The 18788-nt window shown below is 42.4% G+C and overlaps 2 protein-coding genes and 1 long non-coding RNA gene across 16 annotated transcripts in view; 1 reads left to right on the plus strand and 2 right to left on the minus strand.

The window, feature by feature from the left end:
* Positions 1–108: 108 nt before the first annotated feature.
* Positions 109–9998, plus strand: LOC112842646 (uncharacterized). The gene is made up of 2 exons (XR_003214526.1): positions 109–499; positions 8866–9998. It is a non-coding gene; the product is annotated as an uncharacterized LOC112842646 (long non-coding RNA).
* aebp2 (AE binding protein 2) lies at positions 2717–12280 on the minus strand. The gene is made up of 8 exons (XM_005460371.4): positions 11381–12280; positions 6404–6632; positions 4026–4133; positions 3755–3941; positions 3557–3681; positions 3415–3482; positions 3195–3308; positions 2717–3118 (listed from the first exon to the last, which is right to left on the minus strand). The coding sequence occupies exons 1-8, from the start codon at positions 11899–11901 to the stop codon at positions 3106–3108; spliced, it is 1365 nt and encodes a 454-aa protein (XP_005460428.1). The 5' UTR covers positions 11902–12280; the 3' UTR covers positions 2717–3105.
* Positions 12281–13778: 1498 nt separating this feature from the next.
* Positions 13779–18788, minus strand: part of LOC100703570 (pleckstrin homology domain-containing family A member 5) — a 173539-nt gene continuing 168529 nt past the window's right edge. For 13 of the 14 annotated variants that reach the window (XM_019346466.2, XM_019346464.2, XM_025899618.1 and 10 more), the window contains one exon: positions 13779–17273. In XM_019346466.2, the coding sequence (XP_019202011.1) occupies positions 17239–17273 (35 nt within the window). In that variant the 3' untranslated portion in view covers positions 13779–17238. The remainder of the gene's footprint in view (positions 17274–18788) is intronic. The other variant, XM_019346460.2, reaches the window with a different exon arrangement.

The following is an 18788-nucleotide window of genomic DNA, read 5'->3' on the forward strand; positions in this document are numbered from 1 at the left end:
GCGTAAAACTATATACATGGTATGTATTCACACTAGCATAGCATAGTTATATGGTACAAACATCTGAACGTTTTGCTTTTATCCAAGCAGTTTGCAAACTATAGCTGAGGAAATTCTTTTTCCGTATGTAAAATTTGCTTAAAAAATAAAGTTAAAACACTTTTCAAAACCCTTGAACTACCCTCCCTTTTCTATTTTTACTAAGAAATTGTGCAGCTATTGATTGAAACGGGCAAACATACACGGCAAAACCAGAGTTTATTAAATTCCTGATCAAAACACCCACGATGATCCACGGTGTGACCAACTTTATTCCTGCCTTACCTCTGATCAACCCTGACCCAAACCTTCTAATGTTTCAGTCATTGTTGTCTCTCAGCCTCTTGAAAGATATTTCAAAGTTCTAGCTTGATGTTGATTGTATTTTGTTCCGTCTCTGTTCAGATAAATCCACAGTACGTGGAACACACTTCCAGTCCAGTCCTACAGTCCAGTCCAGGTATGCAGTTATGTTTGGGATCATTGTTACGGTAAAAATATTGCTGTTGCCAGTCAGTCACCTCCCAGATGGTACTGGACGCTGTATAAAGATCTGATGATACTTTCATGTGTTCATACGATCTCCAGCCCCGTTGACTAAAATCACTGGGATTTGCACATTTATAGCACAGCTGCATGTGGTACCAGGCTGAGGGGTGGCATTGGTGGTGGCCAGGCCTGTTTCTCTCCTTCACTTGTTGCACTTTGTTCCTTGAACTGTTTAAGCACACACACACCATACATGTGCTGAGGTTTTTGAGAACATCCTGCTTGGTCCAAATATCCAGTTTCACCGGTTTATACTTGTCAAACTGGTGCTCCTCTAATTTTTCATAGATCAGGTAACAAAGTAGCTGTTTTTAAGAGCGGCTGCCTTTTACAAGGTACCTAAAGATACAATTTAGAATCAGCCCTTGGTTATGGAAGCCCGTTTCTGCCAATTTAAAAAAAAAAGAAGAAAAAAAGCGTCGGCCATATTGCTTGGATTGTTGCAAAGCAGCAGTTCCAGTGTATGTTATCGTTGGCAGCCATTGTGTTTCTCATTATTAGTATTAGTGAGATTATCTTATATTATTGTAAAATTATTATATACAATGATTATATATAATATTATATCTGAAAATCTTAGAAATATGGTATCTAACCAGATTCTTACTCTGGATGGCATTACCTTGGCCTCCAGTAACGCTGTGAGGAACCTTGGAGTCATTTTTGACTAAGACATGTCCTCTTCCATTTGTGCAACATCTCTAAAATTAGAAATATCCTGTCTCAGAGTGACGCTGAAAAACTAGTTCATGCATTTATTACTTCCAGGCTGGACTAAAAAGCCTTCAGTTAATCCAAAATGCTGCAGCAAGAGTACTGATAGGGACTAGAAAGAGAGAGCAGATTTCTCCTGTATTGGCTTCCTGTTAAATCCAGAATCAAATTTTATGTTGATAATATGGAATATTTTTGGCAATATACTGTAAGCATTCCATTGTTTAATCAGCACAGCTGAAGACCCGGAAATTCAAGGAAACTGTTTTGTGAGCTTTTAGCTGAGATTGTGATGTTTATACCAGACCTGGAGGCGCACAGCTTTGTCTGTCTCTGTCTCTCTTCCACAGCATGTCTTTATCCTGTTTTCCTTCTCTCATCCCAAGCGGTTGCAGCAGATGGCCCCGCCCCTCCCTGAGCCTGGTTCTGCCGGAGGTTTCTTCCTGTTAAAAGGGAGTTTTTCCTTCCCACTGTCGCCAAAGTGCTTGCTCATAGGGGGTCATATGATTGTTGGGTTTTTCTCTGTATTTATTATTGTGCGATCTACTGTATAATATAAAGCGCCTTGAGGCGACTTTTGTTGTGATTTGGCGCTATATAAATAAAATTGAATTGTCCTCATTTAAGTTTCTCAGTAACCACATATCTGAGGACCTAAATAAATAAATAAATATATATATATATTTTATCAGCTATCTGTTTCCGGAGTGTAACGGTTACATGTTTGCTTCACACCTGAAACGTACTTGGTCTGTAACCGGGTAGAAACACTAATAGCAGCTGGGTAGCGTAGTGGTAAGACTACACACCTTTGGACTGGGAAAAGCAGGTTCGAGTCCCGCCTTAGGTACCTGTATCCAGTGAGGGTACCATCGGTAGATGAAGGAACTGCTCTCTTGGCTAGAGATTGAGCACAAATGCTACGGCAAGGGGGAGCCAGGACGCCAGGTCAGGGGGAGATATCATCACCCCCGCCTGAGATCTTAAAGTAGAATAGAATTCAACTTTATTGTCATTGCACATGTCACAGGTACAGGGCAACGAAATGCAGTTTGCATCCATCCAGAAAGTGCTTTAGTCGTGATATAGATAGGAGGACTGGAAAGGTAGATTATTAAAACACCTTGATTCAACGTGTTCATCAAGTTCAAACTCTAGTCCTTGAGGGCCAGTATCCAAAAGATACATAAAGTTATCTGAGGATCGGGGGGGAGAGAGGAAATTGGTGGTTCTTGTTCCGGTGGCATTTATCTAACATATGTTGTTTGAGGAACTTAGGTTGTGTTTCAGTGAAAAACAGAAAAATGAGCATAAAACTATATACACATGCTAGGTGTTCACACTAGCATAGGACATGTACATTTCACCAAAGCTCCTGGGGATGGTGTGAAAAAGGTAAAGACTTCAGAGCAGGTGGACACTGGAGTTTAAGGTTTAATGACATCATACAGAACAGTGTCAGTGTATGCATGATGAAGATATCCTCTTTTAAAATATCTATTCCAAAATGTTCTGGCAGAAGAAAAAAAAAAAAAAAAAAGACATCTATCTACAGTACAGGTAAAATCCAAAGTATAAAAATATATTACAAATCTCCTGTATTTACAAAGACTGCTTCTCTCTCTACAGTTACAGCTGTCAGTTTCCAGCCTAGTTCTGTTACTTACACTTACATACACTCAGTAAAGTCAGCACCTAATGTAGAGAACACTGGAGGCTACACGAATCACAACAAATAAGTCCCTCTACGTCCCTCTGATGAGGGAGATCCTCCGAGCGACAGCCGAGGTCACCAAGAGCCGGTCAGAAGAACATTCTGCAAGAGAAACGGGAGAAACATCAGAGCGGTTTTCTTTTTCTGTCAGCATCTAAACGCAGCTTTGCAGGCGTACCTGTAGATGTTCGGGTCCAGGAGGACAGCCATGTCTGAGGGCAGCTTGGACAGATGAACCACCTTGGTCTTCTGCTGCACTCTGTCGCTCTCGTTCACCCACACGTCGGGCAGTCTGGCACGAACAACAACACGGTTACACTAACACTGCATGTTTAACACTGTGGGTTCCCCCACTCAGTCTGGCCTGTTCTGCGTAACTGAAGCTGGGGAGGACTTACATGTCCTCAGGTGTCCAGTGCAACAGGACCTTCACCTTCCCAGAGTCCTCCTTCCTTTTGGCAATTACCTGAACACGCACAAAACATGGCATCACACCTGCACAGGACTTTGTGTGTTTGCTACGTGTGTGTGTGTGATTACCGTGCTGTGGAAGACTACACTGTGTCCATTGCCCAGGCTCTCGATGTGTGTTGCTAGATTAAGAAGGATGGCTCGGTGGCGGATGGCGTCCATGGTCTGAGCATCGAAGAAGTCGTGAGGTCGTGCTAGAAAGACGAAAAGATTAATTCATTTCACGTGTGAACCTGTAGGCACGTCGTGCGTGTGTGCAGTACATACGGAGCGAGCGCCTGTGCTTGTTCTTCAGCTTCCTCCTCTTGTTGAGGCCGGCCTTGGATGGAGATTCCTCTTTGACTTTACTCTGACTGGACATTTTGGACGAGCTCTGGGAGCTGAAGTGCGTGGGGACGTGGCGTGCGAGCCCCCCCTGGGAAGCAAACGTGGCGTTGCAGCCCCCCACTACACACTGGAGGAAACACAGACATGAGTGCGCGAGCGATGCAGACTAACAGACGCAGTGATGTGTGTGACGTCAGCTGTATGCGATCACCTTAAAAGGTTTGTCTCCACTGTGGGTCAGCATGTGTCTCTGCAGCCAGCTCTGGCTGGTGGATGGCGTGTTGTAGACTTTGCAGCCCTTCCACAGACACACAAACACCTGTGGGCACAAACACAAAGACACATTACTGCGGCAGAGCTAGCGCTGCACACTAGCATGCACCACGCATTAGTGCTGACGTCTGACCAGGTTTAACACGAGTGCTAACGAGAACGTCCCCTCACTCTCTCAGCTCACTCCTCCAACCTCACTCACTTGTATGTCATATTTTTGGGTCTACCTTACAATATAAAGCACCTTGAGGCGACTGTTGTTGTGATTTGGTGCTGTATAAATAAAATTGAATTAAGCTGAATATTAAAGGACGTCATCGAATTTAAAAATGTGTGCCTGCCTCTCATTAGCAACACATTAGCAGGATTCAACCAATCAGTAACCTCAATAAACCAGAAGCTCCCAGCGAGACAACTTTAGTTTGGGTTAGCCAGCAAACTGCTACACTGGACGAGCCGCAGTAATCCATCTAAGGCTGTATTTGCTTATGTTGTCCTCTTGTTTCTCCTGACAAACAGAAACGTATTTCCTGCTAGAATAAACAAAACCGCCACTTCAATCAAACGTCTTTATTCCAGTTTTACTTCTCCCCTTGTGTGTGGGACTGGCACAAAGCTTTAATGGAGCAGATATCAGTCCAAACACAATCAGCCTGTTTTACTCAGGAGGTGGTGAACACTGAACCCCACATTCATACTGGGGGTGAATGAAACGTGCTGGTATGAAGGCAAATAAAGGGTGTCGCTTAAAGCAGCGGTCCCCAACCTTTTTTGCCTCACGGACCGGTTTATGCCCGACAATATTTTCACGGACCGGCCTTTAAGGTGTCACGGATAAATACAACAAAATAAAACTAGTACCGGTACCGAAAAAAAGAAGATTTATTCATAACACACGTGAAAAGACCCAGGAAAACCGAGGTAACGATAGAAACGATAACAAAATAACGCTGAAAACCGATAAAAACCCTGAAAACCATACATTTCACACCTGAGCCTCAACTCTCGCGGCCCGGTACCAAACGACTCACGGACCGGTACCGGTCCGAGGCCCGGGGGTTGGGGACCGCTGGCTTAAAGTATACTCGAGTACTCAGTAGTAGTACCATTTACACAAAAAACACAGTATGTATTGGATATTCATGTTAGCACAACTTTGCTGTATTTTACTGTTGGCCTGTGTTTCTGTAATTTAACCACAGTTTTCACACTGAAATAACCGTAGCTGGGCAGCTTCATTAAATAAATACTGTGTGTGTAACTTCATTACTTATGCATTATTACACACATTACACGATACTGAGAGGAAGTTCTCTTTTTCTGCACCCTCACTACTAAATGCAGGGAGGTGGATTAGAAGATAGAAAATCACTGAAAACAAACCAAATTAAATTCACACTTCCTCTTTCTCTGTGGGGCATTAGGACTTATTTTCTGAATAGTGGCGGTCGCCTAGTAGAGCTCATGACTGCTTAACCAAAGGTTGTTACAGGTAGGCATCTGAAGCTCAGGCTACGTCGAAACGTACACGGGTATTTTTGGAAACTGAGATTTTTCGTTTAAAAAAAAAAAAAAAAAAATCCCGTCCACACTTGAACGCAAAAATGAAGGAAAACGCTGCCAGGAACATGCCAAAGCAACAGGTGGCGATATATTCCTAACCGTGTAGAAATGTTGGCCAATCAGAAGTCTAGAAGTCTGGGTGGGAAAGAGTAAGCAAAGATGGCGCATAGAAGCAGAACTGAGTCCTGTGTGTGTATTTTGTCTAAGTTCACCATTGTAGAAATTCATTTCACCGAAACAATAACATGGCGCACAGTGTGACGTCAAAAAAGGCGCACACCTTTGACGCTGCGTTTTCTCCGTTTTCCTCGTCCACACGTAAACGCAAAAACTGAGTTTTCGAAAATCTCCACCCTGGCAGGAGTTTTTAAAAATCTCCGTTTTCAGTGGCTGAAAACGCCGTTTACGTGTGGACGAAAGGTGCAAACGCATATAAAAATCTGTGTTTTCAAAAATACCCGGGTACGTGTGGACGTAGCCTTAGTGTAACTTGAGCACGTCGCGTCTATCAAACCTACTCTGAAGTATAAATCCAGCCTCACACCATTGTGTAATGTCTTTGTCTACGCTGATACGTGACGGCAGCTGAAACTCCAGATCACATGTTGGTCTATTGAACCTCGTTTTGAGTCCAGACTCCATTTTCACCATCTGTTGTTTCTGACACGAACCTCTGGTTTGACATTACGACGGCTCGCCTGGCCTCTAACCGCCCGTCTGAAACCAACACACACAGAGTAACATGTCACTGACCCCGCCTCTCTGTCCATCCACATGTGTTGCTCTGATGTGCTCAGCCAGGTCGGGGCTGCTGGGAAACAGCAGCTGGCAGTGATCCCAGCAGCAGGTGTAGCTCAGAGATTTGCCCCCTGCCACCAGTGAACCACTCCCTGCTACTCCACCTGTGTGACCGTTCAGCATAGCGGGAGTGGAGCGACCGCTGGACGCTGTGCTCTCCATGTCCATCAGAGTGGAGCTGATACTGAAACACACACAAAAGACAGGAAATCAAAATATGATCTGACAGAATGAAAATAAATACATGTTTATTAAGTATTTTATTTCACTCGTCACCCAACTGATGGGTGGGGTCAGTGCAGGATGAAGCACTAAAACCAGTTTAGTAACAGATTCTTCCCCACAGCTGTCACCCCCCCAGTGTCATATAAAAGCCTTCTTGTTACCTAGGCAACCTTTAAAAGGCTTTTAACATAAGTGTTCATAAGCGTGTCTCCTTAAATCAGGGGTCTCAGGCTTACATGAGCTGGGGGCCACTGCTGTACTCTCATTGGAGGCCGCTGTAGTGTTCATGAAGTTTCACTGCCTTTCACTGAACTACCAAACAAACACACTGCGCTCTTTGTGCCCAGACACATGCTGTTTATATTTAACAAAATCATTATGCAGTCATCAGTGTGACTCTCTCTGAACTGACACAGCCATGTTTGTACTCTCTGCTCATGTTGCCGTCATATTAAACTTATTGTAACATAAAAGTCACTTCAAAGGCCAAACTGCATTAGATTTCTTCACATCCATGTGACGTTTGAGACCCCTGATCCCGACTTTAAACTAACACAGATCCAAGGTAACCAATGAGCTGACTGCTCTGCTCTGAAACAGCAGCTCCTGTGACCAAGCCTTTCACATGTATTGGCTACAAAATGAAAACGACTGACAGGTGAACATGAACACCGACTGTCCCACTAAGCTACAGGGAAGTTTAGTCTCCTTCCTGTTGATCTCAGTTTGAACCTAAACCTGCTTTAAGAAAATGAAGTGAACCGTGAGTATGTTGATCTCTGTTGATCAGAGAGAAATGAGCTTAAACGTTCAGGACGTGTTAGCTTGGATCGTTATGTCATTGTTTAGCCTTCTCTTGTCGGCTTTCCAGAGACGGGAGGGTCGCACGTCTGCTGAAAATAACCAATGGTAAATGGACTGATTCTTATATAGCGCTTTTCTACTCTCCCGGAGTACTCAAAGCGCTGCATACAACATGCCTCATTCACCCATTCACACCCACTCATGCAAGCACTTCTAAACGCAAGTGCAAACTATAACTACATTCACACACATTCACACTCCGATGAATGCATCGGAGGGCAATTTGGGGTTAGTATCTTGCCCAAGGACACTTGACATGCAGACTGGGGAAGCCTAGGATCGAACCACCAACCTTCCGATCAGTAACTGATCTGCTCTACCACCTGAGCCACAGCCACCCCCCCAATTGCAACAATATCGAGATTAAATACGTACATGTAGAATTTCCTGTGTTAGAAGCCAAACTATAGCTCAGGAGTGAGGTTTTGGTGAGGAGGAAGAGGATGAAGAGGAGAAGGAGGGAGCAGTGCTGGCAGATGAGGCAGATGAAGATAGGGCTGTTCGATATAACGATATATATCGGATGACGATAGAAAAACGTCTATCGTTTCATTTTACGCTATCGTTTGTTTCGTGGTGTCGCAAAATAAACTGTTTACGGCAATATTTTTTCATCATTTTGATGGTCACTGTAGTGGCTATATTAATTTCTTAAAGTTCTCTCTTTCTCTTATATTTAATATAACCACACTACAGACGGACAAGCGCTTGTTTTTTATGCGTTTTCGTTAGCAACAACGACGGTAAAACCACGGTGTGTCCGCTTGTTTATTTTCCACATAAACCTTTCACAATAAAGCTCAAGATCCTGTTGAGGCTTTTCAAAATAAAACGAGTCACGTGAAAGATGCAGAGTATTAACGGATGAGAAGCAAAAAAGAGCCGCCAGGTGCTAAAAAATAAACCTTAGACTCAAACGTTAGAACAGACTTTTCTCCGCAGCACGCTGTGTAATAAATACTCACAAAGAAAACGGCGGCCGTTACAACTTACGTCTAAAAATGTATAGTTCCATGCATCAGTTAAAACACTCGACTCCAGGTACGCGACGCCCAGCTGGAAACACTTCACGCAAGTCGAGATGCCCGAGATTCACAGAATTTACAGGAAATGTTACATTTTTGTAATTTATATCGTTATCGGACGATAGATGTCTTAATATCGGGATATGAGATTTTGGTCATATCGCACAGCCCTAGATGAAGATGATAAATGTAAAATGTTTAAATGGTACCGTCTTCTTTGAAACAGATACCTGAATGTTTGAAAACCACGGTAACTTCTAATAATTACAGTATTGATTTGATGCCCGTATCCGATCATTTCAGAAGTTTCAGAAAGAAGAATGTGGGGAAAAATGTCTGTCGTTGATGATTGTTGGACAAGACTGTGCAGCAGAATATCAGCGCTGTGAGGGGAAGAAGAAAACAGTGATCATTTCCATGTAAAAAGTATGTATGAGTGATTATCACGTGCAGTGTGGCCGACAGCTCGAGCAACACGGGCGTGACGTCACGTGTAAAACCTCTACAGTGAGCTTTTTTATTCCAGTTTTTAATTTCCATTGATCAGCTGTTAGAAATACTGATACTCATAGCTAATACCGTCAGATAACATCAGCCTGCTGATAAATCCATTTTGCAACTGTAGACTTTTCAGTGAGTAGTTGATCAAACAAACAGACCGAGGTCTAAACCTCGACCCTCACGACAAAGATCGATGGAAACCAGTCACCTCAGTTTCGGTGGACGAACAGTTGACAGAGTAACTTCAGTTAACCAGTAAAACCAACAACTATAACCTGGGCTTCATCATAAAGCAGCCAGTTTGGGTTTTTTATTTTGCTTTTTTGGAAATTATGAATTACATCATCTTCTTTGGGTGAGTCTGGTCCACAGAGCGACCCACTGACTGGACCCGCTGATGTAAAAGTGTGTCGGTGGTGTCTATTTTTCCACTTTAGTCAAAATGTGTCACACAAATAAAGACTTCACGTGAGACGTGTTTACCCCGGGCTAACCCTGCAGACCTGTCAACCTTCTCTTACTGCCTCCATACGTTTCACTGCTAACACTAACCACAGAGCGGTTGGCAGTCCCACTTTCAGATTTGATGATGTCACGTATGTTTTTTGCCTTTATAAAAACTGAAGAGAACCGAGCTGACAGGAAATGACATGTTCCAAAGTAAAAACACGACCAGGAAGAACGCTGCTCCAAAGCAGCCATGAAGACACCATACTGCTACTCATACAGTATCAGGCAGCCAACGGTAAGTGCATGGTTTCACAGTGGTTCATATTAGTAATCTCCAACTCTGTTGGGAGGATTGTTGTTCATGTACTGTGGGTAGTTAGACAAGTTCCGATGCAGATTCAGGACCTCGTAGCATCACTGCTGACGATTTTCTAAATGTTGGTTGTACCATGTAATCTGTGAATAAACACACTCGTGAGTGATGAGCTGTTAGCCTATCAGCATGCTGCTTTTGTCTGTTTATCACATCTTTTTTCATTTTTACAAAGTTGACTGGAATTGCTCTTCCAAAGGGTTCAAAATGGCACTTCAGAAACCAATACGTGACATCCACATTTGAAATGCTGTAGTGGATTTTGGGTAGTCAACCCAATGCAAAACCAAAACAAAGACGCCAATAAGGAAAATAGGGTAACAAACACTGAAAAAGAAACAAATGATCAGGGATCAGCAGCACAACAAGATGCAGAGAGAAGCTGATTAAGAGTGTTGTTGAGCGGGAGGTTGATCCATGCGAACACAGAGTGGTCACCTTATTTTTAGGAGCTACCGACACAAGTTCCCCAACATGCTATCAACAATCATTGGTGGTGAGAGCCTACACATCCAAAAAGTTCAGCATTATAAAAGGTCCTCACACTCCATGCTTTACAGTCAGGGTGAACATATGTTCGACCCAACAAGGAAGTAAGAAACTGTATATGTCTGTGAAGGTTCTCAGTCATCCAGGTCATCGTAGTCAAAGGAATTTGCAAAGAAAAGCGTCTGGACTTCGACCTTCGACCTTAGAACTGAAGAAGCTTCTCGGATGAGAGGTGAAACGTCTTCAAGCAACTTAAAGAAGTCCAGACGCTTTTCTTTGCAAATTCCTTTGACTAAGAAACTGTATAGTCTACAGAGAATGGATGTATGGTTAGCAACTAACAAAGAACAACAAAAACCCACATGTAGAAATGACTCACAAATCCTACACGACAAACACCGACTGTCTGCAGTTGCCTCTTGGTTATACATCCATACCCAGTTACAACTTCTGGAAGGCTTTTACAAAACAGCTGCAAGAAGTGTTACGTTTCCATGAAAGCATCCTTGTATGCCAAAAATCTGCAACAACCAGTGTGTGCGAGTTTTCTGTCCATCTGCTTATAAAAACGCTCATTTCACAAATCCAAGAAAGAAAGAAGGCTTATTAGCCAAGAATGATCACAGACTGTGACCTTCATGAAACATCTGCTCCTATTTGGCTAATTTATCCTGGTTTATTGATCATATAGGTAGATGGCGCGTGTGAGGTCATGATTCCCGGGGGGTGGGGGGAGAGATGTTACAAGGACAAGTAGCTCGGCTGTACTTTAGTGTTAGTATGAGACAACATTATATTTGTGTAACGACCACTGCTGTGAGCCAACACTCCCCCCACACTACACGCTACAGTGCACTAAATACAGACCAGCGTGTCCTATAGAGACGTTCAAGAACTACATCACCCGGCGGAAGCGAACATTTTTCACCTGTAAACAAACTGTGCATCAAAGCTGTGAACTAGGCATGGTGCTGTAAGATAAGGCCACCGCTCAGTCCAACAAACCTGTCTTCTGAATCCATCCGACTGAGCGGCTCTCCGTCCGACGAGGTGAGCTCCGTGCTGGCCCGTCTCTTGATACCGTGCTCAGGCTTGTCCGCGGTCTTTGTGCGGTCAGCAGGCGGTGAGGCGGACGCGTTCCCCCCCTCTCTTTGTTCTTGTTTCAGCACCCGGGAGCCCTCTTGTGCAGAATCGGTGCTACTTGCCAAGCTGCCCTGTACGGGACTCTTCGCGGCTTCACACAGTTCGAGGTTCGAGGCCCTTTCGCCAACAGCCGACTTTTCGGTACGCGGAGCGTTTTCTTGGTCGGGGACGGGGGACGGGGCGTCTCCGTGCTCCTCCGCCGCATCGCGGCCACTCACCCCACTGGTCTCTGCTTTCCTGCTCTCGTTGTTGTCGCCCGGTTCCTGTTTAGAATCGGGGACGGCCTGTCCTTCCATGCCGGTTACTGTCGTTTCACCGGTATCGTTTTCTTTCGACGTCCGCTGAGAATCTTGTTCGGCTCTTTCCGTCGTTATCTGCCGCATTTTCGAGAAACACGAAAGGCTATTTTTGTGACGTTTCACCGGAAAAGTTGCCCTCGGGCTGCCCTCCTTGTTGCACTCACGCTTGCTTGTAGCGTAAAGCACAACAGGGGGGTTGATGACGTCGACGTCAGCGATGCCGAAGCTGGTCTATTTGAAGATGGCACACTTTGTCGTTCACCGTTAAATGTAACGTTAGCGCTCAGTTAACACGCGAGGAAGACCGTGTTTGTAGTTTAACCGTAAGTTACGAATAACAATGGTAACCCAGAAGTAGCTTTGACGTTAACATGTGACTTATACACGTGTCTGAGTGCAAATCCATCATCCGGGCTTTCGTGCAGTTTCTCGATGCTCCAGCTTCCTCCCGCAGCCATAGATGTGGTTACTCGGAGATTCCTGTAGGTGTGAACGTGACTGCGATTGGTTGTCTAGTTACAGACTAGCGACCGGCCCATAGTCCAGACCGTAACCTTTATGGGACACGTGGTTTCCCATAAAGGTTACAGACTTTAAAATATTCACAGTTTGACTTGATTTATTTGAAAATGAATAAATGTCTGTATTTGCAGAGCGGGTGAGTCATCTTCGCAAGTACACATGATCTGTGGCATTGTGGTTCTAAGCTCCACGTGTTCCGACAAACAGAAAAAGGAGTCCAGACAGAAAGTGCTGAAGAGGCACATTGTTCCGCGTTCCTCACACCAGCGCTGCTCTCATTAGCCTTCGTGTCAGCATCAAGACTTTCCCGACTTAAATCTCAGGTCACTTCACTGACAGTAGAAGCAGAGAAGTGTGCTGACGTAATTGATCAATTGTTGGGTTGAAATGGAGGCCTGTCCCTTCTCTGCCTGTGTGTGGATGGAAACAGGCTTTCAGTAAATACTGTTTCTTTCGATGGTTGGTAAATACAACACACTAGGCTTGAGACCAGTTGGCTGAATAATCCATAATAAAACTTAGTATATGTCTGCCAGTATGTTTCACTAATTACCGTTTTAGTTTCACGTCTACATACATATGTGCCGGAAATCTCTTCGGTGTCAGTTTATAGGCCAAATAGTAACGACCGGTCACTTGGAGTAAATCACCATCAGAAAAATGCATCTTCTTTTTTTCACATTCATGGTAAGACTGTAAATGGTGACTAAGATCAAACAGGAACTCTGGGCCTGACGTCGGCCCTTTATCCAGATATTTGCAGCTTTACTGGAAGCTTACAAACATGTTGCCCATAGGTAACAGTAGGTTCCTAGATTAGTGGTTTTCTATTCGGAGGCCTAGATGAGCACCACTCATTGATCCTCACAGAAGAAAAACTTTTGAGCCCATCGCAGAGTTTTAGATCACACAGTGGTGTGGAATAGAATTAGACCTCATCATTTCATCCACAGGGCATGTGGGTCCTTCATTGAGTTGTGTGGTAGATACCAGAAGCTTTAGAGGGTGCGCATGCTGAAATGATTGCTTATAATAGGTTTAGTGTCTCTGTGAGTCACCTTTCTCACTCACTATGTGTTAATAGACCTCTCTGCATTGAATCATATCTGTTATTAATCTCTGTCTCTCTTCCACAGCATGTCTTTATCCTGTCTTCCTTCTCTCACCCCAACCGGTCGCAGCAGATGGCCCCGCCCCTCCCTGAGCCTGGTTCTGCCGGAGGTTTCTTCCTGTTAAAAGGGAGTTTTTCCTTCCCACTGTCGCCAAAGTGCTTGCTCATAGGGGGTCATATGATTGTTGGGGTTTTCTGTATGGTCTATCTTAGAATATAAAACACCTTGAGGGGACTGTTGTTGTGATTTGGCGCTGTATAAATAAAATTGAATTGTGATGAGAGAATCCGCCCTGAAAAGCATCAAGCAAAGCAAGTGAAACAAGCATGTTTTAAGAACATCAACATTTATTTCACATGATATAAAACAGATGAGATATGTTTTGCATATTGACTCTAATATTAATAATAATTTCTTATAGTTATAATATTCACTCTTCTTTTTTCACTGTGTACATACATTTTTCTATCTTGTCTTAATTTTTTTTTACAGTTTATTTATCTCTTAATTTTTTTAATGTCCTGGGGCTTCAAAGACCTATTTATTGCTTTGTACATGTGCCATTTTCTGAGTTTCCACCACCTAGGACAGAGTCGAACTAAGGATCCTTTTTATGCGTATTTACTAACTGATACAAACCAAAGTGAGGAAAAACAAAGAGAGACACAAAGTGAGAAAGCAGACTTCAAATTCAACTCATTCGCATATTATGTGTGGCTTTGCAAGCACGTCAGGGTATTCAAACCATCTGCTCAACATAAATAATCCTAAATTCATACTTTAATCTGTAAAAAAAGGAAAAAAAAACAGCAGCATGATGTGGCACCTTGTTGAAATAAAAAAAAACAAAAAACAGCTTTATATGCATATATGGATATACTTATATTAAAATGAAGGCAAATCTGTTATTTTGCAGGTGTAAAAGATGTGAAATGGGATCCCTTCAGTTTGAAATCAACCAAAGGATCCAGATCCAAGCAGGTTAAAGATTAGCGGCCACTTGGGGTTAAAGTAAAGCACTGCGTCTGTGTCGTTTGGTGCCGTGCCATCTGTGATGAGGCTTCTCAGATGCTCATATATACAGCTGTACACTCATCTCTAGCAACTCAGGACAGCTAATATCCCATCCACCAGAACTATAGATAACTGTTATTTTAATAGTTATGTTAGGATGACTTTAGCACTTAGTAAGGTATCAAAAGCTCTGTACATGTGTATGTATTTGGCAACACAGTTTTATGAGGCTACATTATATCCAAAACAAGTCACACATAAAACTGAGACTGTACAATGGTTTAGCTCGGATTCTTGCCTGCCCAGAAATATTCCTACATGGTGTTTTGGAGAAAAACAACACGCTCCCTTAGTGGCAGCACATGGCTGTAGCATAACAAATGGGAGGAAAAGATTAGGTTTTCAGATTTTTTTCCTTTTACCTTTACCAGATAAGTGGTATAATCTTTAAAAAATGGTTAAAGTGAATAATCTGAGTTTATGTTTCAGAAGGTTGAGGCATAGGCGAAGATTTGAACATCACCGGGTTGGTAAATGGGGTCAAATGTTCCACTGCCTCTCGCTCCGAAACACGAATGAACACGAAAAGGCACAATACAGTGAGCAACTGCAAAATATCACGTCACCTGAACTCAGCCAAATAAACTATTTATATATATGGATGGGCTTGATGTCAAAACTCATGACTAAATTAAAGGCTTAACCCTTCAAGTGAATGTCCAGTCCAATCTGCCTGTCAGCTTAGTTTCCCCTCACTCAGGAGTACACCCTTCAGATACTTGAAAACCTTCACTTGGGTCATCAGGTTAGTGCCAACCTCAGACTAAACAGAACAGTCCACTGGTTTCTCCATCACCCCCTTACACTACATCTGTCTGAGTCTAGATTAGAGGGATTTATGCAGCTATTTCCAAAGACATTTACAAACACTTTACGTTAGGACTGGCCATTTGTCCTGAGGTTAGGAAGGAGCCACATATCATAATTTCCATTTACAAGATGAACGGTTTTGTTACTCTGCTATATGTGGGCCTTTGGATCATGGAAATGCTTTGGATTGCTTATGTGCCACAGATTACAAAGCCATTATCAGTAAACCATCCAAATTTTATGAAGCTAACTAAATTACATGGTCCATAAAACAGCATAGACACCATCCTGCAGTGACTGGACACTATCCGTCTCCTGTGAGGTCTAAATCCTTTCCAGTCAGCATCAGGCTCCACTCTGTGTTTCAGGGCTACTCAGAAGTATCTACACCAGAGCAGTGGCTACATCCTGCCTGGAAAAGGCCCTTAAAGAGGAAACCTTTCCCTTTCATCTTGTTTGCTATTGAGGTATTAGCTATGATAACCGCAGGATACTAAAGTTTGGTCACCTGGTTGCTGGTTAACTCCTCCCTGTTTACAACACATTCCCAAAAAAGCAGGGACACTGTGTAAAATGTAATTTGACTTGTTTGATTATTTAACCTCCTAGGACCTGGCGTCCACATATGTGGACATCACATTTTGGGTCATTTAGACCAAAATATTCAATTTTGCTTTACAAGGGCCTGATATCCACTTGCGAGGACATTATACTGCTACTGTTCTATTGAAATTATAAACGAATATCCTCATATGTGGATCTAATTTTTAGAAACAAAAATCAGGTAAAAAAAAAAAAAAAATCTGGCAATTCTTCATTTTTACATTCATCGGGTCCCAATGTGACCAAATATCAAAGAGAAATTAAAAATGCATGCCGTGGAAGAGTTTGGGTCTTAGGAGGTTAAAGCCTTATTCAATTAAAAAATAGTACAAAGGCAACATATCAAACATTAAATCTGAGAAATGCAGTGTTTTCAATATACTGAATTTGATGCGGGAAACATTATTAAAAACTGAGACCAGGTTTGCTCCTGTATTTTAACACTCCTTAAACTTTCTGAAAAGTGTAGAGAGTGAAGGTTTTTTTCTTCACTCTGTGTTTATACACCTCTCTGCATTTAATCCTTAGTAATAATTATTATCTCTGGCTCTCTTTATCCCGTCTTCCTCCCATCACCAACCAGTCGAGGCAAATGGCTGTAACTCCCTGATACTGGTTCTGCTGGAAGTTTGTTCCTGTTAAAGGGGAGTTTTTCCTTTCCGCTGTCGCCAAGTGCTTGCTCAAAGGGGCTCACTTGATTTTTGTGGTTGTCTCTCTTTTATTATTATACGGTCCTTACTTTCCTATATACAGTACATGAGGTGACTGTTGTGATTTGGTGGAATGTAAATAAAACTGAATTCAATCAAAGTTAATCTTTAAACATTTAATAACTTGTACTTTAACTTTGGAGTTGGAATTGCATTTTGCTTTTAATCATATTATCACAGCTGTTCGAACGCTGAACAAAGCTTTATTGTAACACTACAGTGATCAATTTCTGGGCTTATTCAGGCATTTTGTAGTTAAACCACATCATTTTTAAACTAAACCATTTTACAGTCCTAGAATATGCTGACATCTCCACAGAATGTGTTTTGCTTAAGGACAGAGTATGTGCTGGCAGATCAAATGAGCGCTAAAGATACAGAATATCTGCCTCTTTGAATATGATGGCTGGTCGTCTAGGTGTCGGTCAGTCTGAATCATCATCCTCTCAGTCTCCATCTCTGTATTGGCACGTAACACTAGTGCCAACAGATTTTGTTGTAAATGCAGGAAGCCATGGAGCATGCTCTGTGCAGGCTGGCTACATTTGAGCTCAATGGGACGCCAGTGAGGATGTCCAGGCCGCCATTGCTCACGTGTCACTGCTCACCGAAGTGAACGTCTGTGCTGCAAGGAGAAGAAGAAGAGAATGACATTTAGATTAGTTCTGTTTTACTTATTTACCTACTAGTACTTTAACCATCCATGTAGGTTTATTAACACTAAAACTACTGGGTACTAGAAGATAATCCTTCTAGAGAATTTGAACAAGTATTTGCCGAGTCATGAGATAGAAAGTGATTTAGTTGCAACTGGTATATTATTATTATTATTGTTATTATTATACTTGCACAGTGGAGAGCACTGCTGATTATAAAAAACATCTTGTTTTTTATAAATAATAAGAATAATCGTTGGCTTAAAAATATCTTACGTGACATGTAAGGCCAACAATGAAACAAACAACATTAAAGAACTAAAGAGAAAACATTTGTCAAACTTTTGTTTTTTAGTTTGCAGTGAATGAAGATGAACTTGCTTTGAAACTTGTTTTGTTGTTTGTTACGTGTTGGGGGTCCAGCACATAACACAACAACAACACTAATTATATGGTGGAACATAATTAATAAACACTGGTAGTGGGTGGTGAATTTTGTTAGCTTTGCACATGTTATACTAGATACTATCCTATACAGTGTATTTAATTTGGAGATTAGAGTATAAGCATCAAAAACATGCCTCTGTACACCAGCAGTGGATTGTAAATCCAAAAATAAACATGAGGCTAAAGACGTTCAGCTGATATCTAAAACCTGCAGGACACCGACCCTCAAGGTCTGGAGTTCGACACTCCTGCTCGAAGCGATCAGCGTGAGTAACGGGCAGAACAATTACATTCTCTTCCACTAGAGGGCAGTACAACTACCTGCTCAAATAAATGGGTTGCCAACTGCCAGTAAAACAGAAGAAGAAATGACATAATCGTCATGCTGTGAGACGACGCAGCGCGTAATGGCAACAGATAAATATTTGAAAAGAAAAAGCAGTCACTGGGCACAAACTGAGCCAAGACAGCTATACCTGGTGCGCAGGGAAAAATTATTAATATGCTTTTTGTGACATTTTTGTTTAATGTGATTTTTCTAACGTGAAATATTTGCCGTGGCTCCAAAAGTTTGGGAAACACTGCCGTAGAGGACAAACCAAGCTTCAAGTCCAAGGAATGTCTGTAGGGCTCTGAGACAGACTTGTATGGTGGCACAGATGTGGGGAAGGGGAAAGAAGAATTTTGGCATTTTCAAACATTTCAAACACCAAGGCAGAAAACACGTGTCTTGTTTGGCTTCCTATGTATTTCTATTATCTCTCCATTAGAGTGTATTCTATGGCTTTCTGAACCACGAGATACCCAGTGGTCAATATTCATCTCCCCAAAACAGTCACAAGGTCCATGATGACAAAAGCCATCAGAACAAACGTCTCACAGTTGCAGCAAAAGACACAGAGTGAGCTTTTATTCCACCTCTACAGTCAATACAACAAAAAAACTGAAAGCAGCCATCTGAGTTATTCCAGCTTCAGGTTAGACGCAGCATAAAGGTGCATGTAAAATGAAAACACTCATTTCTATATACACAGAGA

The sequence above is a fragment of the Oreochromis niloticus genome, linkage group LG17, assembly GCF_001858045.2.
Source record: "Oreochromis niloticus isolate F11D_XX linkage group LG17, O_niloticus_UMD_NMBU, whole genome shotgun sequence".
Lineage (NCBI taxonomy): Eukaryota > Metazoa > Chordata > Actinopteri > Cichliformes > Cichlidae > Oreochromis > Oreochromis niloticus.